Source organism: Corvus kubaryi, unplaced genomic scaffold (genome assembly GCF_017639235.1).
Source record: "Corvus kubaryi isolate FWS band 111438036 unplaced genomic scaffold, C.kubaryi_AGA036_p1.0 76, whole genome shotgun sequence".
In the NCBI taxonomy this organism is placed as follows: Eukaryota; Metazoa; Chordata; class Aves; order Passeriformes; family Corvidae; genus Corvus; species Corvus kubaryi.
The window spans coordinates 9,206,442-9,230,875 of NW_024582063.1; the positions used below are offsets into that span (position 1 = coordinate 9,206,442).

Below are 24,434 nucleotides of genomic sequence, written 5' to 3' on the forward strand. Positions count from 1 at the left end.
AATTTATGTGCAACTGTAATGGACCTGTGATCATGCAAAGTGTTTAAATCAAGGCTGGACAACTTCAAAAATAAGAACTGCTGTAGCTTCAGCAGAGTTAAAAATACCATATTGAAAAATTAAGATGGGGTATTCAGACTTCATTAGACAAAACGCTTTCTGATCTTTGAGTCTTTGTCTAGCTGCACAAGACTGGAGCAATGTGTCTTTCTGCTGTACTTCTAGTCCCTGGAATTTTTCCATAATGCACAAATTAAGATGGAAAGTTAGTTATTCTGATTAAAAAAATATGTAATTCAGACTGAGGCTTAAAATTGAAAGGTTGTCATCAAGTATAATTTTGCTTTTTCCCTTCTGGGTTCATGCTATCCTCGTATCAACTCCGCATTATTCTATAAAACAATTGACATGAAATGTTTAAGTAATTTTAAATTACATATGGACTTTTTCATATTTGCTTTCCCCTCATCCATGCTTTGCATTGTATTTGGCATTTTGCGCAGTGCAGATGAAGAGCAGTTTGTTTTGGGTTAAGCTGTTCTTTGAAGGACAACACATGGATGCTGTATAGTAGCAGGATGTATTTTATTTATTGTACACTGGGCCATACATAAATCAGAGAGAGGGAAAAACATGAACCATTGGGTTCTGTGTAGAGACAGAGGGTGGTAATTTCCACTTGGAAAACTGTTTAGGTCAGCTTCAGGAGGGAAAGAATGAAATTTGATTTTAGTGGACCTGAAGATGAACACCATTTCCCATTTACTGGCAAATAAATATCGGTGATGAAAAACTCTTAATATTTGACCTTGAGGAGCTTCTTTAAAAGAGTCACACATAAACCCTTGAATACCCAGCTACCAAATGCTTTTGGCAAATCCCTGGCTGAAAAGCATCTATTTCTAAACAGAACTTAAGAAATTATATACCACATACAGAGAGCAACTAGAACATTTTTCAATGCCACAGTAGTGCATTTTTCTGTCACCTCAGTTTACAAGGTGGTGTGGACACTCACCATACTGGAGATTTCAGCCATGTTCAGTGGCTGCAGAAACAACCATGCCAGAGGAAGACTCAAGCACTCCCTGACCAACAAGAAGTGGCCAGCTCTACATATCAAGAGGTAGTTAGACAGCACAGTCCCCTTGGTGGCAATGTTGTCCCCACACGCTCACATCAGTCCCCTCCACGGTTTTGGTCTACAACTATCTGCTGAGGCAGGGAACTGAGGCAATTAAATTTTAGGTTTTCTTGGTAGTTAGCTTCCCCAAGGGACTGTGAAGTGAGTGCTGTTCCCAGCAGAAATGCTTGCCCAGGCTTGCTGACCATGCATGTGTACAGATCCTGGGAGTGCCTGCTCAGTTTTGGCGAGCAGGGTTAGCCCCAGTCGCTGTCAAGCTGCCCTTAATCCATACTGGTTGGCTGCTCAGAGCTGAGCAGGGAGAGGCACAACTTCCAACAGAGCAGCAGCAACAGCTCTTGGATGCAGCACCATCAGAAACTGCTGTGGTCAGTTCCAAATCCCACTTGGCAGTTAGAGGGTGAACACCGAGGACAGAGACAAGACATCAGGAAGCACTATCATCTGCATGGAAAAACCTGTAAGATACTTAAGGTGGGATTTACATACATATGTAGGATTTGGGAATAATACCTTAAAAGGCTTAATTTGATTGTAAAACATGAAGGTCAGAGTTTCTGTAAATCCTTTAGAAAGAAAGAAAATTCAGAGGTATAGGAAAGAAAATTCAGAGGTATAGCTTGCTGGCCAAAAACAATACAAAGCAGCTCTCTGGATGCTTATTTTATCAAGCTTCTCAGGTAAAGGCAGTACTGGGTACTCTGAACCCCGACATAGGATTTGTATCAGCAATTTTTCTGTGCTTTTGCAATTTTGATTTTATCACAGTAAGGTCAAGGCAGTTGGACATAAAAAAATACGTTTTATTTAGTTCTCCTAGACTCTGAACCAGGTTGATACGAGCTTCAGATGAAAAAATTAATGCCTGGTGGTCCATAAAGCAAGTTGTTCCACTAAACAAGTACCATCTGAAAGAAGAAAATCTCACATGGCCACAGAATGTTATTCATCCAAGTGGTAACCCATAAGTGTACATCATCTCTAGGTAGTCATTTACAAGATACAGGAGATAATGGTTTGGCTGCAGAACATTTCTGGAGGAGGAAAATATTGTGGAAGAGTGGAGAAAGATGAAATCCTATTGTTGAAGTGTCTGATGACTCTCATGTATTTCAATAGGGTTCAGATTCCCTTATTCTGCAATGTTTTTTACAAACTGCATGGAAGAATCCTGCATGAAAATCTGGTTGTAGGCAAGGCAGGTTGTACCCCACACAGCCACTATAATAATTAAGACTGAATTAAATCCCAAACCTACTTATTTTAGGTTATGTTTCTACTACTTCCATCTACTTCAATATCCAGAAGTAGGTTAAAATTAAACAAGCAGGTTTTTTTATATTCCTGTTTTGCCTAAGGTACTAGATCTATTCAGATAATCACTTTTTAAAAATCAATTTTTTTTAAGAAGAATTATAAAAATATGCCTGAAGCACTACATTGCCTTTCATAGGATGATGGCCTGTAATTCAGTAAACAAGAGAAAGCTGCTCTGGCCCCTATTCGTACCCGAGTGCTTCTGCTAAAAGATGCAACATGATAGTAACTACTCTTTTTTTAAAAAGCACACTACACATCTACTTTTGCTTTGTAGCTGTAACAGACCTTTCACAAAAGCCATTTTATCTCAAGTAATTTATTTCCTTGCAAAATACAATCTACCACACAAAAAACAGACCAGCATGTTTCCTTCTAATCCCTTTCGGCTACCTTGCTTTCCAATGTTACTCTGAAGTAGGTGTTAAAATTTAGGATAGAAAACATAAGTTAGTGGGATCCTATCCCCTTCAAATACCTCAATTCTTCTGCAGTAGAGAAACTTACTAGGGATTCAGAGGGTTTGGTTTTGAAGTTCACAGGAACTATTACACCAGAAAACAGAGTAAATGCTCCAACCTAAGATGAGGCTCTTCTAACAGAAGATCCTACTTCTACTAGAAGATCCTGGGGAAAGCTTGGCTGAGAAATTAGTGTCATTAGCTAGCAGGACAGTGATCTCATTTCAGTGACCATGTTCTATCAGCACCAGGGATGACTAACAATGGCAAAGCGTTTAAAATTAATACGTAAACGCTCTCAAGTGCTTTCTAAAATGTCAGTTGCCTCTCTCCCAGTTTATAAGGTATCATTTTGTAACTACTGTATTATAAAAGTGTTATGCAGGTATGTTATAAGCAGTTACTAATGCCTTTGCTACAGGCTGAACCTGTAAGAGCTGACTGGCAATGGGCTGCTAGGGGATGCCTATTTAGGATAGACCAAAGTAATTCTTCTAACACACCTCGCCAGTATTTTATTTCATAGAAGTGGTAAACTATTGGTCTCAAGAGCTGTAGTGCTGATGGTTCAAGAGGCAGCTAAGTAGATAAATACAGTAGTTTCCAGAGTGGAGAAGAAAGGGGATGGCAAGGGGAGTACAGGCATTACGTACTTGATTATACTTTGTCTCTTCTTACATCATAGTCACCATCAGATGGACATGGGGTATTTAAAAGCTTTTTATATTTAATTAACACATTGCTAACTTCCCTGCTGGAAGCAGGCAGTCATTGCACTGCTAGAGGAGTAACTGCAGAAATGCCATTTGGCATGAAGAGGCTCAGCTGTTCCTCCAGTAAGTTTCTGTACACACATTCAGGAGAGTGTAATGATTTACACACTACTCTTAAGTAGAGGCAGATTTGAACAGCAGATTAGTAACATAAACTAACAAGCTGTATGTGCCTGTCAACAATACACAGCAGAGCTGTTGCTGTCTTTGGACTAGAACAGTTGCCACGTAAAAACCACCTTGTTTATAAGAAAATACATACCCTAAGTCAGAAAGAGACCATGAGTAAGTATTGTGTATATTTTACACACTCAGCTGACTTCAACTGTTAACAACTTTAAAAACAGGAAGACTAAAACCTCAAGTCTGTGAAGTTCTGACAACAAATTGTGTAATCCTGGTGCATCGTTGTTGGCATTGTTAGGTCTGGTCCTGATACCTCGGTGTCAACACCCCTCAGGTGCAACCACTGCACGCTGCTTCAGTCACTCTGTGGCTTCCTGTGGAAGTATGTGCAGATCTTCCTCATGGAAACGGAAGTGGCTGAAGCCTAGCAAGAAATAAAACCAAAACCAACATGAAACACTTCTAGGTTAACAGTTCATATGCTGCAGGAGTCTCAAAGTCTCCCCTCCATCATCGTTCCAGTTTGCTCGGCTTCCCAACTAAGAGAGTAAATGAAAGGCTCTTTATAACTATCTGTCTCACAGATAGGAGGCTTAGTACCTACAGGAGATGCTGTCTAAATCCTCGGGTTGTCCCACTGCCACGAGAAATGCACTCCAGCTGCAGTTTCAGCTTCCCTACAGCAGGTAAGAGAGCTGCAGATTTCCAAGACACAGTAAAATCAAGGAATGCTGTTGGGTATTCCTGGCATCTCCTCAGGCTATGAGAACAACACAGGAGCATCCCAAAATCTGAACCAGAGCATACTGGGCAGAAAAGATAATTGTCCTATAGTAATCTCTCTCCAGGGCAAATCTCTCTGGTGTTTAAACACGTACAGCATGAAGCACAAGTAGTCACAAGTAGCTGTAGGTTTCCTATAGCCACGATTTCTTGGTACAGCCATGACATGAAAAGTACAGCTGCTATGAATAACTTAAGGAGTGATGGCTTGCCCACGTCATACCTGATAGAAGTGTTGGAAGTGATGAAAACAGGTAAATGAAAGAAGCCTCTATGATGGCAACAACTTCTTGCATCCGATATTCAATTGAGAGTACAACTAAAATTTGATGACTGAAAATTTACCTAACATTTACTGAAATAAGAGTCAAAGACACTGGGAGTCCAGTTTCAGAGACAAGTTTGGTTTGTTTTAAAAAATGTAATTGTAATTTCCTAGTTAAACCCTCAGGCCAACGTTTTCAGCTGCTTTATAAGCTTAACTTTCATTTCAGATCCTAGGATGAGCTCTGTGCCAGGCTTCCTGTACACCAAAAGTAGCATGATGTAGGTAGCCTGCCCTCTGACTCCTGCACAGCTCTTGTTTTCTGCCAGTTTTCCACTGAAGGCATTATTTAATGCCCCACAGTTTTAACGTGGGTAACAAATTCTTTTGCTACCTGAGCTGGCAGAGAATTTAGCTCTTTCTTCCAGTGCTTAAGTAGCTTTCCAGTAACATAAACAGGCAGATGTGATGGTGAACACATAAACAGGAGATCTGCCAGGAAAGCTGTTGGCATTATTGTGCCTCTCAGAGTACAGCTGTATTTAAGATGACGGCTACATCCTTCAAACATCCAGCTGGGAGCCGCAAAGACCTCTGAGCTCCTGCATGCCTTAAGTCCCTTGAAAATGAAGGACACATCATAAAAATTCTGTTCCTGGGTGGAGGGGATTAGTAGATAAAAGCATTAATGTATCTGGCTTATTAGGCCAGAAATCATCCCTTTTGTCCATAGTCTAAGGGATCAGGTAGTTCTTTGTGTCTGAGCAGGAGAGAACAAACAAGGGGAGAGAGGCAGCTAAGGATAACTTCTTTCATGACAATGTTGTTGGCTGCCCTACTTACAGTTTTTGGCGAAGTGGCCACTGCCACAGACTCCTGTCTTTTGGCACCAGGACTGCAGGATGACAGGGGGCTGTTCGATGTGCTCTGGCTGCCAGCTCTGCCAGTCCGTAGCTTCTCTCCCAGAGCAGACAACCAATTTTTTCTTTCAGGAGAACTGTTCTCTTTATCTACTACCTCAGTGTCTTTCCCATGTGGAGATCTGAAAAGCTGGGGGGAAGTTTGAATGCCTGATGGATTAATATGGCTTCCAGAAAGGGAAGGCTCTTTTGGGCTGTGGCTGGAGCTTTCATGGTCGTTAGCCAAGTCAGCCAGGCTGAGAGAGTCTTCATCAGAAGCTTTTTGGTCTGGAACCAAGTGACATAAATTCAGCTTGGATTTCTTAGCTGCATGGTCCAGCTCAGTGACACAGCTACAGGCCTGCAGACACTTCTGCCCCGCATCACCCTCCTTGCTGCAGTCAAGCCTTCTCTTGGCACGCTTTTCAAACTGTGAGTGTGGGACTTTGGGAGGGCAAGCAGCTTCCAGGAGACCCTGGGGGACTTCTGCCAGGGCTTTTCTAGGAGAAGGAGCCTTTTTCTCCACTTCTGGAGGAGAAGAGCACGGAGTCCTTGTAACCCAATGTTTGATGGACATTTTGGAGGAAGGGATCAGTTTGGGAGAGGCACACGGGCTGGCTCCAGGGGGCTTGGCTGGGGTGGAGGCTGTGGTGGTCGGGGTTTTGACAGTGACCGTCGGAGTGTTGGTTGGCAGCGGAAGGTCTCCAGAGTAAGTGGGAGCACAGGCAGCGGGCCGTGGCGAGGAAATGCACATGCTGCCCGCTGTCAAGGCCTTGGCAGGAGTGCTCTGTGGGCTGGCTGGTCGCCCTAAGAGGGGAGAAATAAGTAGTCTGATGAGGAACACAGAACAGCAGACTAAGGACAGTTCTTTTAAAAACACCCCTTCCAACCAGGAGAGGAATCAGTGCTGACCATGTGCCTCAGACCTACCCTTTTGAACTAAGAAGTTGTATAAATCCCTCTGATTTTAGTTGAACTAGTACAAGTCCTTCATAAAATCCTGTATCACAGTACATATATACATATAATACAGTACATTGGAGTAATGTCTGCCATCTATCCCTTCAGTAATAAGCTCTCTTACATGAGCTACAGCCAAAACAAACAGACAAAACAAATCCGGAATCTTCCAAGTTTATCCAGCCTTGCTGGAGCTTTGCATTGGTTCAGTCCAGAGAGCTTCCTGGGAAAAAGGCTGATCCCCACCTGCCCTGCATCTTTAACAGTTGCATAACCGAGCTGAGGGACAAAGGTACTGTAAGCAGGTCCCACAGCTAATTACAGTTCCAAGGAAGCCTTACACTGTGATGCCCCACCATGTGAATAATGCTCCTAGTCAGGTATTACTAGCTGCATATTTTAAAGATTTTTTTAAAGTGTGAGAACAGTGAAAGACATATTTTCATTCTCTCATCTTTTTTGCTGGAGGACTTTCTGCAATGCTGTATCAGAATTGAGACAGTAGTTATTTAACACACCCAGGGAAGTTTGAGAAATTCTTCCCCTCCTGAACAAGGACTTATATTCCAAAGGAAATAAAATCTGTCATTGTAGTAAGTTATTCCTTTAAAACAAATGATTCTCAAACAGGTATTTCACAGTGGCTTTTGAGCTTACCAGCCAAGATATAAATGCCTCTGCTTGTAAAAGAGAAGTTCTGAACACCCAGGAAACAGCAGTCATAAGTATGGGCCTAAGGACCTCACTAACAACTGTGGGAATCATACATAGCAAAGATCTTGGTCTGCAGCAATATTAGACAGGGTTCTTTTATTTTTAATTTTTTTTTTAATTTCCAGCCCCCTCCAACAGAGAACATTAGTGGGTTTGTAAGATGCCTGTTTTCTCATTCACCTAACTCAGGCTGATGCAATTAAATAAGGTAGTGCCTTAAGTTACCCTGTGCACGAGAGCACTAAACATTTGGTGTATACCAGGGCTTTAATCCAAACTCCCTGCTCTCAGCACTAGCACTTCATTAGAACAGTGAGAAGTCTAGTGTGAATAACCTGCCATCTTCTTCACTATGCTGGGCTGTCTCACAAACAACATATTGAGTGAGCACCTACATGCCTGGTTATGTACCATACTAAGCCTCTTCTGATCCTTCCTTTCACTGTATTATCTATCTAGTACCCAAAATACACGTACTGCTGCATCAGAACAAAATTGAATAGGACCCCATATTAAAGGATCCCACTACAAATAACTTCAACACACAAAACAGAGTTAAAGGCTCCTTTCCTGATAAAATATGCTAGTCCATAACAACTTACTTCAATGTGGACTACGAGAATGTAACTGCCAAGATTTCTTCTCCTAATCTTTAGTTTAATGAGCACATACAAGACACTAATAACTCAGCTGGGAAATTAGTTGCACTCGAAAATCTGAGCTCCTAGAGGGAGAAGAAAGTAGCAACCTCATCCATAATGACCATGACAAATTCATTCAGCAGAAATATTGCATGACTAGTTGGGTATGAACACTCTGAATCCCAAACCAGTCTGAAAGTTGTACTGTGGACACACTAGACAATGGAAAAAAAGTTATCCTGGGAACTGGATGAGTGTCATGACAAGAAGCAAACACAAATTTGAGATAAAGAATAGGAAGATCAGGCTTTTTTTTCTAAGGCTTCATGTATTATTCAGGCTTCTACTAAGCCAGATTAAAGCTGTTTCCATTTATGCTGTCATTGCATGTAATACAATACTGCAAATACCTGCAGTCAACCTGCATCACACCAAAGCAGGTTATTTTGGATGTTTCCTACCTTCTCTGCCACAAATCTTGCAGAATGGTATTATCATTCTCCAGATTTAAGAATCACAAATTGTCCACACACAGGCCTGCTCCAGAAATTTGGTTATACAAAACCACAGTGAAAGTAGTACAACTTAAAGAAACCACAAAAGTAATTGCCAAAGGAAACTCTGCTTGCTACACTTGATGATATAGGTCAACAATCAATACCTCAATCTCACAATTTGTTCCACAAAAATGGGTGGGGGACTACTAGGTTCATCCCAGCAGGTCTGAAATAGTACTCTGTTTGCCAGCTCTGAATCAGTCTCTGCAGATAACTCCTATATTCTAGCAGCACGTGTTTTATGCTCAAGAGCCAAGGTCAGCAGGAAGCCTGCTGTTGTGTTTGCAGTGTCTGTGTACTTCCTCTTCCCTCCCGTGTTGCTTTAATACAGCAAGAGCAAGGAGAAATAAGTACTTTTTCTGGTATTATTGCCAAACCTGACTTGTAAAGTTTTAGTGTATAAGATACTTTAGATTTCACGTTTCTGGTCTAGACCTATGCCTACTTCTGTTTTTCTGAAACACGTAAGGGATTTTTGAGCCCTCTCTGAGGAAGAGCGTGTGCACACGCAAAACAATTACCAGCTATGGAGTGGACCTGGCACTCTCCCTCCTATTGTCCTGCAAACTTCCTGCTAGACTTGTTACTCACTGGCGAAAGGTTAGAGGTAATGCTATCCCATTAGTGGGATTTGGAGACCTTCAGCCTTTATTTGTGTTAGCCAAGATGAAATTCATTTGGAGGGTGGCTTGAAAAGATAGGTGGAATGCAGGAAGTCACAGCAGCAGCTGCTGGGAAGCTATTGTATTCTTAGTTCCAGAGCTACTCTGCAGAGAAGCTCATCTTACTTCACTTGGGGGGGGGGGGGGCAGTTCTTCTTTCACCTACTCTACTGCAACAAAATGCAGTTTTCAGACAAATTAAAAGTAGTATTATGATTGGGGTTCCTTTGTTCTGGTCTAGGGTACTACCTGCTTAGTGACTACCTTCTCTACAGAGCCCACATCTGCTTGCTAGCTCAGAGCATGCTGCTCAGCTTGTCTGAGTGCCCAGGCTTTGTAGAAAGGTACAGCATTTGTTCACTAGACTTAACACATGAATAATTCTGGGACATCATAACCATCACAATTGTCTACATGTTTTTTCAAAGTACTTTCACTACAGAGCATTTGGCTGTATATGGTCAGTACCACTGACTAAAGACAAAGAAGGAGACACAATACTGATAACTGCACCTGAGAAATTTGTCCATGATTCAACTATGGGCAGAAACAAACAGTTCAGAGTTCCAAGGCTGTGTATGTGTTGCCAGCCCTTTCCAGCAAACTGGAAAAAGCATATGATCTTATTGCTCTCAGTTATTATTTGATATAAAGAAAGAAAAAGTGTGCGTTTTTGCTACGGTGACATCTCCTTTGGCTGTTCAATTATCAAACCCTGATGAACCCCACTGAAGATCTGGCTGCCCAACAAGCTGTGTCAATGAATATTTGCTTTGCAGTCTGGCCATACAGACTTTGCCAATACTTGTAAGCTATTTCAGCCAGCCTGTCCTGTTGATGGCAGACGTATTTACAAGTAGAAGTGCTTGTCTGGCTATATGAGTTATTGCCCAATATGAGAAAAACCCCAGAAGGTTAATAAGACAAGCCAAAGGCTTTCGCTGGTACAGAGAAAAGACAAAATTCAGCAGCCATGTTGCAGAGCAAAATAGCTCAGGGGCCTCACCTGCTCCATGTTCTTCTGGTTTCTTCTGAGTGACCCAGCCCACCAAGTTGGCTTTTCTGGGTACTGATTTCTCCTCCTCAGGACAACGTCGTAAGCGCCAAATCCTCACAGTGTTGTCATCAGAGCACGTGGCAATCTAAGTATAAATTTGTGTGTTAGAGTAACCAGGGCACATCCTACGGATCACTGGGTGAGTGAACTGGAGCAGCTACACCCAACACAGCATGCCAATATGAATGATGGTGAAGCTTGGCTGAAGGGGTACAAGACTGCCCACTAAACAATGAAAGGAACCCAACTCTGTTTCATTACTGTACCAGGCAGCAGTATTTGCTTTAAAGCAGGCAAGGCTGCTGCATCCATGTCTTTCTGCTATAGAAATCTCAGTCACCACCAACCATTTGTGTCACATGGCTGTGTTAAGAGACACTAGTCTGCTCAGCAAGGGTCATGGCACATTTTGAGATTTCAATCCCTTGGTAGACAAAAGCAGCCATGCTCCTTTTTGCACCTGCATCTTGATCTGCCTCTGCTGCTGAGGACATCTTCTGCTTGGGGACAAACATTTGCAACACACCGAGAAGGTGACATTGGAAGGCTGTGGCATGAGCTGTGCTATCTCTTCAGAGTCAGATGTCAGCAGTATCTGGCAGAGAACCCAGCTCTGCCAGGAACACTGGTCTAGAGCCCTGCCACAGCATCACGTGCTCCAAAAGGATCTCTGGAATACCAACCGAAGGAGCAGCACCCATCTAGCCCACATTTTATGGCTCTGTTCAGGCAGATTAGCTGGTGACTCAACAGGGAATCAGTAGAAAGAAAAAGGAAATGCTGGGGTGAAAGTTCACAGCAATCTGAATGGGAAAGTGTCTCTACTCTGACCTTTTTCACACCAATGTTGTCCCTACAGAAAGCAACCCTGCCTCTCAAATCACACCAAGCAGCTTCCTGACATGTCTTAGCACCACATTTTCCATTTTTCTTCATACTTTGGCATCTGAACAATGGCTGAATATTTCTTCCCTGTGCCAGTAACAGTTTGAAAGGCTGAATTGGTCTGCATTTCCAACACATCACGATCAGGATCCTGGACTACCTCTAGATCACAGGTTTCATCTGAAATGCCAGTTCTCATATTGTGCCTCTTATGAAACTAGAACAATTCCTCATGTTTGCCTGCAGGACTTTCAACCTCCTACACTGTAATGCTTTTCTGAAGCCCTGGTGCTGCCTTGCAAGCCAGGAAAAGCAGCTGACCTCTTTAATATTGTGGGGTGGAAGAAACTCTTAGGACATTGTTCACGATTTTTCAGGGTTATTTCTAGTTTTGAGCTAGGCCAAACATTTGAACAAACTTCCTACTTCAGTTGTTTTCCTTATAGTGATACCTGGTGCATAATTACTGACCCAATATCACTGGAGGCTCTTTTTGTCGTAAAAACAGCTCAGATTTTGAAAAGAGGTCACAATGTTTTTTGAAAAGGGTCCATATGGTTTTTAAAAGGCGTTCAAAACTTCTTGCCACTCTGTACAAGACTAGCAGGTGTATCAATGGTCAGGGGAAAGGAAGAAGTGAGTATGGAACAACAAAACAAGCCTTTGGTTTATGAAAGCCCTGATTAAATTATTTCACTTTTTTGTCTCTTATAGGTAGTATCACGATCTTATCAGGAGAAGTCTTTGCTGATTTGCAATTTCTTAGGACTTCTCAGCCTAAATCATCTGAAAGTAATAAAAAGGTTCTGATACATTGTGCTCATACGACACAGTCGGATTACTGTCCCCTAAATGAACATTTTTAGAAGTAATTGGCTAAAACTTTCCTCCCAAAACAACAAATGCTGCTGCCATTTTGAAAAGCAAATGTTGTCACATCACATCTATTGTTTCACAGTAAAGACAGAAAACAAACCTTAGTGAAGTCTGAAGGACACCAAGCAATGGAGGTAACTTCTTGAGAGTGACCAAGGAGTATCCGTGGAGGAAGGCTGGGCTCAGAAACCTTAAAAATTCCACAGAAAAACAAGCAAACAGTCAGAAGGCACACAGGCTAATATACATCTCTAAGAAAAGACCCCATAGCCCACCTGGGAAGCATACTTCCCATCTTTCTTGTATGAAATGCATAAATCAAATGCTCTCAGCCTGTCATCATGAGGCAACAACTGAGGAAGCCCTAAGCAGAAGTTCGTGGAAACTTGTTCAATTCCTGCTACACACAGGAATTCTGACTCCTGAGTTGTCAGCCCAAAACATGACACAAGCATTTAAAGTACCTCTACCTGTTCCAGGTAGGATGCTTAAATGTTGGGAGGGTCATATTTTGCATCAGGTTAGGCAAATAGTTTCTGCTGCCATTTTACCAATGTCCCAATCAAAGGTCAATGGTTTTATTAAAAAACCAAAACCATTGCCAACAAAATCCCATAGATGAACCTTCACTGGCTTCAGGACTGGCATTTGTGCAACTGCCAAGTGCCTGTTCCTCCTCCAACCAATCAGTTGGACCAGACACCCTCTTAAGAGTCCATAAAAAAGCTCTCTAAATCACCCACATTCATTCAACTGATCTCCATTTCTCTCACACTCTTCATAAACATCTTTCTCCTGTTCTACAGTATTGCTACTTATCTTCGACTCCAGCTCTTGTAAGTGACAGACAGAGCTGAAGCCAGAATTAAGTGGCCCAAAGAAGAAAACACACACACACAGATTCTGTCCAAGCTTTGCTTGCTTTCAGCAGGCAATCCTTTCTGGAGCTGTGAGTCACCATCATTGATGTGACATTATCAAGGGGATTTGCATAAATGACTAAAGGAATGAACAGATCCTTTACTATGTGGGAAAAGGAGTAGACATTACATATAGGTTTCAAAGATGGAAGAAAGGCTTCTGATTTACACATATTTTTCTCTTGTGGAACATCATCTACAACAGTCTGCAAAACTGCAGCTGAATATCCAGCTTCAGAACTTAAGTTGTTCTGATACAAACAGGTTCATCTTAACAGGATGCTTTTTTTTTCCCATGGCATGATAGAGGCAAGCACTTGACTAAATATCCACTAAATGCTTTGGTCAGAGCATTCCCTTCACTGCCAAAACATGCAATGCCATGGAAACTAAATCCCTATTTAGGGAATAAACAACAGATCTTGGTGCAGAGAACACCTTGACTTACAATTAACAGCAGTCTTGCTATTATACACTCATAACAGACACAACAGTGGTCCAGTAGCCACTGATTGCTGGAAGGAAAGCAGCAGAAGGGAATTACTCTTTCTAGGACACGGTGGTTTTACACTATAGCAGTGTAAATTAAATCAACTACACCCAATTCACATTACTGTGAAGGGAAGAAGAGTGCAGAGTTATGGCTGTGTCCACTGTGTTTGGCAAAAGACTGTCGGCCAGTCTGTGCATGTTAAGTCAGGATCAGCCACGGCACAGGCTGCTTTTTGTGCCTGAATTGGCAGGATATTGTTGGGGAAGTGAGGCCTATTGTGGAAAGGTTAAAAAGAGAAACCTAGGAAATGAGACTTTTTTTAGTTGCTCTCCTCACAGCTGTTACATCCATCTTCAAGAGGCAGCATAGAATGGTGTCCATGGTTTTGTGCACCCTATGGCACAGAAGCACGTACATTCCAGGGCTGGGACAGACCAAAGCATAACTTGATACGGTTTCCTGAGAGTGATCCACATCAAAGGATTGAAAGAACAATGGAAGTACATGTCTACAAACAGTACTTTTTTTTACCAGGAAGGCACCCCAGGTGCCATCTTCGTGGAGAAAAACCTCTCTGCCCTTCAGTTTTTATAATCTTAACAGTTGTTCAAGAGTGAGATTTCATTAATTAATAAACTTCTAATTAAAAAAAAAAAACCAAACCCAACACAATAAAGGAAGCGTTCATTGCCTGGAAGTGACTTACATATGAAAACAGACTCAAACAGCATCCTTGTCAGCAATAATTTCTATCCACAGTGCTCCTCACCCAAACACAAACTTAGCACTGATGCTAAAGTTTCTCAAAGAAATCATCTAAATGGAAAAGGTCTTCCTCTGCCTTTCATTCCTCTCTAGCTACAGAAAGAGCTCTTCATTAAGGTCTTTAGAATGTTACCTGTTAACTGCTCACGCAACATCTAACCACTTTTTTTTTCACAGTATAGTAAGTCTTCATGCCATGAAAAGATATATATGTTTCAGAGTCAAATCTGCCAACATTTAAACTAAGAAGCCTCTGAATATGACAGATCTTGGAAGAGACAAATTCATTGGAAGTCCCACTTTCTAATATGGCCATGGGATTAAAATAAAAGTAATTGTCTGATGATTTATTTTATAAATATGCAATATGATCTGTCACTCATATGCGATAGCAACACAAGCCTTCTGTACATTAATACATTTTAAATGTACCTAAATGCTTAAATTTTGAGATATAATGACATCCTCGAATACTCTCAACTGAGTCCCAGCCTGTGTTCCAAGAAAGTATCAAAAAACATGAACGCAGAGTGTGCAACTCAAGTTCACACAGCCATTTTTGCTGAACTTGCATGGAACACAAGGAAGGTTAAAATTACACCACTTGGCACAGTAGTCACGCTACCACACTCCTGCCTCTACTGAGTGAGCAACCCAGCTGCTTACAAGTGTTCTTCAAATTAAAGAGGCTACATGCTCAAACCACAACCTCAGCAGGCTGACCCTCCCCTCTGAGAGGTCTGCATTTTACTTTCAAATTCGTTGTGAAATGGATACACAAGTCAACATTCCCTAAAAATTATCCCAAACGTGAAAAAGGCAGTCACCTGTGGTTTCTGTCTATTCTACTTCAGTAACTCTACTCTGTTCCCATTTGGGGAACACAGAGAACAGACCTCAAAGCATGCCTTATTCTGAGGTGCCTGCTATTACCTTGGTGACATTTGCAATTCCTACACATCACTGCAAAATGTTAAGTGACGAAGCCTCTCAGCTGTCAGACAGCGCTTTGGAATTTTGCTGAAGGCTCTGCCTGAGCCCTTGCTGTAATACAAAGGCTTTAACTACTGTAAATTAGGCATGAGAAAAAGCTATGGCTGAGGCAGGAGCTGGAAAAGGGAGAGGTGGAGGGAAAGAGTGCCCTTTAAAACAATTAAACTTTCAGGTTTCTGCTAATGTGCTCCACTGCTAAATATGAACTGAGAACTGTCTACTTGTCATAGCTGCCTGAATCAACAGGACTGAAAGAGGATTTTAATGCCCATTAAAACCAGATTAAGAACAGCACTTGCAACAAGCAGCAGCGATGAGAGACGTACCAATGGCAGGAGGTTAGCTCTGTTTTACATTAAACAATTACATAAAGCCTTGACAGCAACATACACGCTCTAGGCACAACATGCCAGGAGGTAACCCCATACTGCTTGGGGCAGGACTGGGAAGCAAGGAGGGTTCTATGTGAACATGAAAGGCAAAAGCAGCTCCAAGCTGCATGCTTGGGTCTCCCCCCATTGCCTCACCTTCCAGATGTATGCATTGCAGTCACTCGAGCCACTGACCAGGAACTGGTCATCTGGGCTGGTGCTGGATTTAATGTAAAAGGTTGAATTCTGGTGTCCGCTGAAAACAGCCACTGTGAAGAGAAAACAAAATAAAAAGATAAATAAAAGCCCCACTCAATGCACAGCCCTGCAGTCAGTTGTGCAAGGAGGGCTGATCTTACAGGCTTTTCCTGCCTAGCCACATATCCTTTGGAGAAAGTGGTTGCACTGCTCCCTTGCTCTGGGGCTCTGGCAGCAGGAAGTTTTTATTATTCAACTGGAGCCCTTCAGGCTTCCCAAAGAAAGCAACGGCACTTTCATTAAAGCTCTAGCTTGACCCATAACACAGGCAGGCTCAGCCATCACCTGGGCTGCCCCCTACTCTGGTTCAGGTTCCTTGTCTCTTCCTCCCTCAGTGCCACCACCAGTGCCACTACATCAACAAGGGCAGTCCCACAGCAAGGGCCTTCTTCCACCCAGGTGGCAACAAAGGCACTGGCTGCTCCTTGTTCCAGCTGCCAGCAGCTTTATTTCATCAACAAAACTTGCATTTTGTCAGTCATACTCTCCTGTATTTAAAGCCTCGGTAGTGTTTGCTAAAGCCTTGAAACCATCACCCCAAATGGCTGACATTCCCGCTAACCACAAGGGCCTTCAGCTGGCATGAGAGCAGAGTGTGGATCTGGAGGGCTTGGCTGCACCATGTCCTGTCCTCTCGTGGGGCACAAAGGACAAGTTGCCCAGTGTAGCCCCAGGCTGGGCTGGCACCCTCTCCTCCAGCCCTGTTTTAGTAATGGCTCTCGAAAAGGAAACAATCCACAGCCCACAGGACACGTGGCTGCCTTCAGTGGCTTTTGAAGAGTTGTAAGACCCCAAAACACCCTTTGAATTTTTTTGCCCACAGCTCTCCCAGTGCAGTGGCCACCAGACAGCGAATCCCTTCCCAAACCAGGCAGCCAGTGCTGTTCCAGGAGGATTTCCTGACAAACTAAAGCTGCCTCAGCGCTGGATAAGAGCGGCTGCAGCCGCGGTGAGGGCGCAGTGAGAGCGGCACAAGGGCGGGCGGGCGCTGCCCTCTGCGGGAGCGCTCCGAGGAGCCGCAGCACACGAGTTCCACGCAGCTGGAGCCATGGAGACTGCTCGCCTCGGCTGCACACGTGAGGCAAGAGCTCCATGAGGAGGCCGAGGGCTGCGCTGGCGAGAGCCTGCTCCTGTGAGGGGACAGGCCGGGCAGCCCACTCCCACAGAGCAGCCGGCGGTGACACACGGGGTTAGCCTCAACAACCAAGCTATTAATATTTACTACTTGCAGCACTCTTCCACTCTGGAAGCATTCCCACCCACCAGACTGCCTTCCTGAAGAGCAGACAGTAGGACACATTGTTCATTTAACTTCAGTTAACTGAGACACTGAGAAAAGGCAATGGAAAATAAATTATGTGTCTGGCTGGAATGCATCTAACAAGTTTTGCCACTTTCTGGGAAGTGGCCACTGGCCTATGACAAAGCAGCTTCATGCACCAAAGGCTCTGGGCCATCTTTTGTATGTAAAGGTCACAGACACAGAGTTGAAGGAATCCGAAAGGCTGAAACTTCTCAATATGCTGGGGATCCTTTCTCCCAGAAACTGTGGTAGAAGTTAAATTTAAAAGACACCTTAAAATATCTGAAGTTATCAGGTGATCATTTTAATGGATTCATAGCTAGAAGTCTGACAAATCAGTGACTGCCAGTAAGGAAAAGATTCAAACTGGCTTCAGGCTGGATAGCAGCCATTCCTCACTGGATAATGAGAGCTAATGTGTAAACTACCATCAGTCTGTCTGGGTGAACCAGCACCTGCACTCATAAAAGTTTTTGTGCTATCAATTTCATGTAGATGGCTTAACACAAAATATGGATCTCTCCTGCATAGCTTTAGAGATAAGAGCATTGAATAGGCCTCCTCTTAAGTGTAGAACTTGGTCCCTGTCTCTCTATGTCAGAGGGACAAACTTGCCTTTCTACACTCTGTAACATCTGGTTTTTTGGAGCTAGTTCCACAGATATCATGCTTACCTGGAGTGGTCCTTAAACTTGTCATATTGAACATGTAGATACTATCATCAGTGCAGTTAGCAAAGAGATTAGCACCAGTGGAATCCAAAACCAGGCTAGAATATCCTACAGACAAAGAGAGAAGTTCTTCATAAGGAAAAAAAAATTGGAAAAGAGACATTCTCAAAGAAATGCCCAGAGAAGGAAATTTGGAAAGGGTCTGTAACATCTATGAGATTTTCATGGTAAAGTTTCTATGTTTGACAGAGCACTTGCTGAATAAGAAATGTTTCTAGAATAACACCCACATTTTCTCATGAGGATTCAGGGTGGTATTTAGAAAGGAATTGCACCTTCAGAGCAGGCAAGTGATTTATTTGATCGTTTCAAACAGATAACAGGAACAACCAATAGTAGAAGTGGAGGTCAAAAATAAAGAGAAACCCCCATGCTTTTGTAGAATAAACCATCCTCTGATTTTCTAGTGATTCAGGTTCAAGAAAAATCTTTCCCTGCAGGCAAATTATTTCACAAATGCCTGCTCAAGGATTTCCCTCGTGTTCCTGGGACTGATGCTGACCATTACCACATTGATTAGACAAGTCATCAGGAATTACTGTGTTGTATCAGAGCATTGTAAGGCATTAAAGGCACAAAGAAGACAGAGAAACACGAACAAGTGTGGTACTGTTTTTGATAACAGCTTCAAGAGGCGAAAATACTAAACCCCCGTCCAGTCTGTTGTCTTTGCAAGCTATAATGCAAAGGAAGTTCAATCTGAATTTTACTCATGTATCAAAATGACTAGCTAAATTCCTCATCAAGAGCTCTACTGTTCCTCATCTCTGTTTAAGAAAATGGACTGCTGAAACTTTAGCTAGTTTTCGTCATTGGTGCAGTGATACAAAAGTTGGGGATGTTTGCTCTTCAACTTGAAAATTTGGTATTGGCTATCAAAATACCCTGCAGAGTTCTCCAGTGTGATCAACAATTGGCTGTAAGGATAAGAAATGTCACTTGCAGTACTTCTTAAATTCACTCTGCACTCTAACAAATCCATGTCCAGTGCCCTACCAAGCTTGCGAGTGCTGGTTCCAGGGTAGCAGAAAGACCTGATGGGCAGCGGGTCCTGACGGAAGGCAGCGTAGTTCCTGCGCAAGTCCCACACTTTGATCACACTGCAATAGAAAAGCACGAGTGTGTTCAGCTTCCAAATTTCCCTTGCCATGCTGATAAAGCCTTTTAGGAGCACAGGAAGTCAGGTTGCTCATGACTGAGGAGTGTTCAGTGCTAAGGAGACAACAACTGAGAAGCAGAGCAGAGCGGTGTTGAAAGCAGAACAATTCCTCTGCTGGCCATGAGTGAGGAGGCAGCACTGCCTTCTGTAACTAACACAAGACAGAACAAGAGCCTACAAGCCAACTTCCTTCAACTAGTAAAAGGAAATACAAGGATGCCTTTATACTTAGGACAAATAGTTTTAGTCTGCAGTTTTAAAAATCAAGTCTTCCAGTTTTTCCCTTGCTCTTTGGGAGCAAGTCTCTGTCATGAACCATAGGCAGGAGAGTCAATCTTATCTGCCTCAGAAAGGCTCTGACCACATGGAAGCTGCTAAAGAATCGAGTCCAAGAGGGTTTCCACGCTAATCAATAAGACAGTTTGCTTGAGCTCCAAGATGCTGCAAGAGATCTGGCACCTAAGAGAATGAATCTTTTGTAACTCAAAGCAACGTTTTCTCAAGCACACCTACACATATCCAGGCCCTGACCACCCACCCACATCCAAAAAGGCTGTCTAACAATAGTCTGTCTGTGTGTGGTCTCATAGGTCCACGAGAACAGAGAGAGAGATAAGAATTGCTCTCATTCTGCCCCATAGCTAAGACAGTAAAATGAGCGTTTACCACATATGCACAATTTGTCCAGTGCTGCAATCTCCAGCAAGGAAGTAAAGCCAATGTAAGCTGACAGCATAGCTGTTGATTCCACCTAGCAGTAACTCTAGCCTTGTTGGCCACTGATTGATCTTAGAGAAAAAACGTCTGTATCTTTTTACGCCATTGAGCACACAGAATAGGCAGGAAAGCAGGCATCCTCCCTCCTTACCCATCAACAGCTCCTGCAGAGATCAGAGTATGCTCGTCCTGAAGCAGCACCACAGTTACACTCTGCTGGAAATCCTTAAAAAGAAAAGAAAAAAGCACTTTATTTTCTTTTAAGATCAGCAAGATCTTGCTGCTTAGTTCAAGGCCATGTGAATGCAGGGAAAACCTCCTTCTAGCCGGGCAGGAGAACCTAGAAACACCAGATGTCACTTAGGACACAACGTGAAATTGCCACTGAGAGATAAGTGTTTGGGCAGCAGTTTGAGATTACACCTTTCAAGTCACAGATAAGAGAGCTGCATTCATCACAAGGTTTAATATATTAAAAATGATCAAGTCTTACTCCAGTAAGGCAGTAATTTGTTTGGCCAAATTAGGGGGGTAAAAAAAGACAGGATATCTCATATCTCCCCCCTCAAAAATGGAATGCTGGCCACTCCTTTCCTCTCTGGGGAAAAAAAAAACAAAAAACAAAAAAAAATGTATTTTCACATAGCACTTGCCCAAAGTTGGCTTTTATGATGCATGGGTTGTTAGGCAACTAAACAATGTCTAAAATTAGCCACAGCAAATGACCATGACAAAAAAACCTATCTCTGCAAAGATAAATGGAAGCATTTACCACATACAAGCCACATATTTCTCACTATATTTACTTAGGAAGAATTCTGTGAACAACACTGTCCTCAGAAGACACATTTTGTTTGTTCCCCAGATACCTACCACCAAGGGAGCAAGTCCTCTCAGGTTCTGCCTCTTCTTCTTCTGTTTGGAGGGAGTCTGCTTGTCAGCCACGTTGTGTGCTCCACTGATTTGATTCACCTGTCTGTAGAAGCCATCTGAAAGAAATCAAAGACATCTCAGTTAGTAGTTTACCCGCAATTTTTTATCACTTTAATAAAACAGACATCAGCTTGGAATTGGTCCTAAAAGGTGGCTGAGGCTAACCTTTAAAGTCATTACTGTATTCTGAAAAGAAAAAATTGTTACTTAAATACAAAACCAGTGAAAAGAACATGGTGCAAAAAATTACAGAGATCAGTGCAGCATGGACAACAAAGGCAAAACTGATCTAGGCAGGCTACCTTTGGCAATCATCACCCCTTGGTCTGTTTTTCACATCTTACATCTTGCTCCGGAGCATTCAACCCATCTCATCCCAAGCAGAACTGTGCTCACTGGAAGGTTTCCAGTGCTTTTCCACTCTATTTTATAATTTTCTGTCTAGCCTTTTGTCTGTTATTTTATGAAATGTGCTCCTTTACTAGATTGATGCACTTTTCTACTTTTTTTTTTCCTACACCTTCCAGTTCAGTTATGTGGAGTCACTCTTTTCCTCCACTTGCCTGTTTGGAAAAGCCAGGAAATCTGGGACAGATGGAAGAGCAAGACATGTTCAGGCAAAGAAACTGATGTGGTAGGGCAGGGAACTGGGAAAAGGCATAAGGGGAAGGGGCTGGAGAAGGAAAAGCTCCAGAAAACAGAAAGAGGAGCAGAATGAGCTCACACCGTATTTATAGCAGGTGTTCCCACAATATATTCATTGCTGCCAGCACTCACAAGCTCCTTTTTTTCTACACTTTCTGCCTTCCTTCCTACTCTGGCAGGAACCTTCCCAGCTTTTCTTCACCCCTCTGGATGGCTCTGACCTAAGCAATCTCTCCCATCTCATCTGCTTTTGTGCTGCCCTAACAGGGATGCACTCTGTACCCCCTCATCTCCTTGCCAACACACAGGGAATTATCAAACCAGCCTGTGTATCATGATGCAAATCTGGGACTGCTGTAAAGTGGAAAAATGTATTATGCATAGCAGAGATACCCATTCCATCCTTTCACAGTACTAAAGCAGTACAGTTATCTGAGACTCCTCTGTTGCCTATATTGTAATCAAAAGTGTCAGTCCAACAAGTCCATCTGAGCGGGACTTTCATGTGAGACACCAAGTTTTTTGGTACATATCTGAAAGTTTATTTACCTTTCTTGTTGCACCTGGTATCCCAAACCATGATGTTTCCATCTCTGCCTCCAGTACAGAAGACAGCTGAGAGAAAAAGAGTGTTATTAGTTTCCAAAAGCATTAATTTAATTAACTGAATGCAGTACAATGCCATCTATGTACCTCTGGCCCTTCTGTCCCAACACTTGGGATACCAGTCCTGGAAATACAAAACTCAGGCTATTGTTTTGCCATGCTTTTTGACTAGCTTCCTTACTCCTGCTATTCTTTTCTCACTCCCACTAGAGAAACCAGCCCATGAAAAGCATATTCACACACTTAGGTATGGAAGTAGATATCCTATCTTATCTTTGCCCCAGATCAGAAATGTGCAGATTTTAGGATCAGGACACCATCAAGTTCCAACAAAGACAGTTTTGCTTTACTGGCTGGGTCACTGCTCAGTCAGCCTGTGCTATTTCTACCTGTCAGTTTCCAAAGCCCTTTTTGAGCCCTTAAAGTACCTTGCCAAGGGGAAAGAAGAAGGAAAAAAACAGACAACAGGGAATATCAACATTTACCTTTCTCAAATCTAGAAAAAGCAACTGACTTGAGGCTACACTGGTGACCTTTGCATATGCCAAGAAGCTCGCCAGCTCTCACATCCCACACCTTGGCTGTCTGGTCTCCTGAAGCAGTGACCTTCAGAGGGAAAAATAAAAAGTTTTAGTCATTTTCTGTACACAGTTGCTAAATCATTAAAAATAAAGTTAGATGGCAAAAGACTGCTTACAATCCTGTGTTCCCCTGGCACCCAGGCAAGGTCAAATACAGCATTTGAGTGAGCCCGCCATTCTAACAAGAAAACAAAAGCCAAGATTAGTTCAGTGCATCGCAGAATGATATTTTGCAGAAGACTAAACGACATCAGACACCGAAATCAGAAATCTTGTCAACAGTTTGCCTTAGGATGAAAACCAACACAGAACAATTCATCTACTACTGCTGTTTGAAGAGCACATGCATGCTGCTGCTTTGTAAAGAAGACTCAGCTAAGTATATGGAAGGATTTAAGTACTGAAATTGTAATTTATGTTTTAAGAACTTGCAAAAAGCTCTCTTTGATTCCAGCGAATCCCATACTTGTCACATCAAATGAAGATCACCTTCTATACAACATTTACCTTTAAAAATGAGCTTGCTGGTGGTCTGTGCTTCAGTATCATACAGTCTAACAAACCCTTCTTCATTTGCAACTGCCAGTACGTGCTCCAAATTTGGGGCTGAAATAAATTGAAATGTATTATATTATGTAGCTAATACATAATCATGCCCATGCTCTTTGTGAAAGGCCACAGATGCTTTAAATAGGGAATGCAGCAAATATATGGCTGTGGAATAAACAGCATTTACACGGCAACCTAAATGTTAAAATACAGAAATACTGGCAAGCATTTTTTCTGGATGTTCCACTCAGGAACGACCATACATGAGCAATCAAATGGCTCCAGGAGCAACTTTTGAGCCTCTCTGACCAGCTATAATAGTTCTCTAGTTACCGTTTTCTCTATCTATAGTAAATATCATCTACAGCTTCCAGCATTTTCCACGACCTCAGTTGGAAAAGCAGGAAGCCACCTTGGAGAAAAGTAAAATCTCATGCCAAAACTAGAGTACAATGAATGAAAGAGTTTTGCCCTGAAGATCCGGGAGCTTCACTGCTTACTCCTACCCCCATCATGGGGAAACGCTGTGTTTAACTGCCTGGTGACATCCATCCACCTCTGATTTCCACCTAATGTTCTCCACCCTGTTATAGTTTTCCCGTATTTTGAACAAAGCCCAGTCTTTCATCTATGTAGCCTCACGCTGTCACCAAGAGGACATACCTTGAAACAGACACAGACGAAACAAAGACACATTAAAATAAATGCTTTGCAGTTGCTTCTATGAGGGAATACTTTCCAACAGTATATCTAGGAGCACCACAAGCCAATGTTTATCACGTGCAGGAGCAAGTGCACTGTTATCAGCTCACTTTAAAACAAGGAACTCTGCTGACAGCAGAGCCCATACCCTGTCCCCCAAAAGGGCTTTCAGAAGGTGACTTTACCTGTAGAAAAGGTGCAGCCGAAAGGAGGGACCGGCATTCCCGTTTCTCCGTAAGACAGGTGGTCATCTTCTTGGCTGCACTGGTAGTTCTCCAAGAGATGCTGCAGGGGAAGCGCTGAGGACGGACCTACAATGGGACAGACGGACAGTGAGCGCACCAGACGCCACAGGCTCGGGGACCAGGAGCGGCGAGGCGGCCGGGCACGGCCGGGCCCGGGAGGGTGTGCGGGAAGGCGCGGTACTCGCGGGAAGGCGCGGTACTCGCGGGAAGGCGCGGTACTCACGGGCGGGCGCGGCGGCGGCGCGGCGGAGCAGCGCGCGGCACAGCATGGCCACGGGGACACGGCCGGCGCGCGCCGCGCCAGCTCCCGCCAAACCACCGGCCCGCCAAGCGCGCCGCGCGC

General features: G+C 43.1%; 1 protein-coding gene across 1 annotated transcript; it reads right to left on the minus strand.

The window, feature by feature from the left end:
• Positions 1–561: 561 nt before the first annotated feature.
• Positions 562–24,377, minus strand: DTL (denticleless E3 ubiquitin protein ligase homolog). Its single transcript, XM_042051741.1, has 15 exons — positions 24,315–24,377; positions 24,032–24,157; positions 23,103–23,201; positions 22,712–22,773; positions 22,500–22,620; positions 21,958–22,023; positions 20,704–20,819; positions 19,982–20,055; positions 18,951–19,054; positions 17,898–18,002; positions 15,819–15,931; positions 12,221–12,310; positions 10,309–10,444; positions 5,713–6,575; positions 562–4,245 (listed from the first exon to the last, which is right to left on the minus strand). Exons 1-15 carry the CDS (start codon positions 24,358–24,360, stop codon positions 4,177–4,179), a joined length of 2,190 nt encoding a protein of 729 aa, XP_041907675.1. The 5' UTR covers positions 24,361–24,377; the 3' UTR covers positions 562–4,176.
• Between the last annotated feature and the right edge of the window lie 57 nt (positions 24,378–24,434).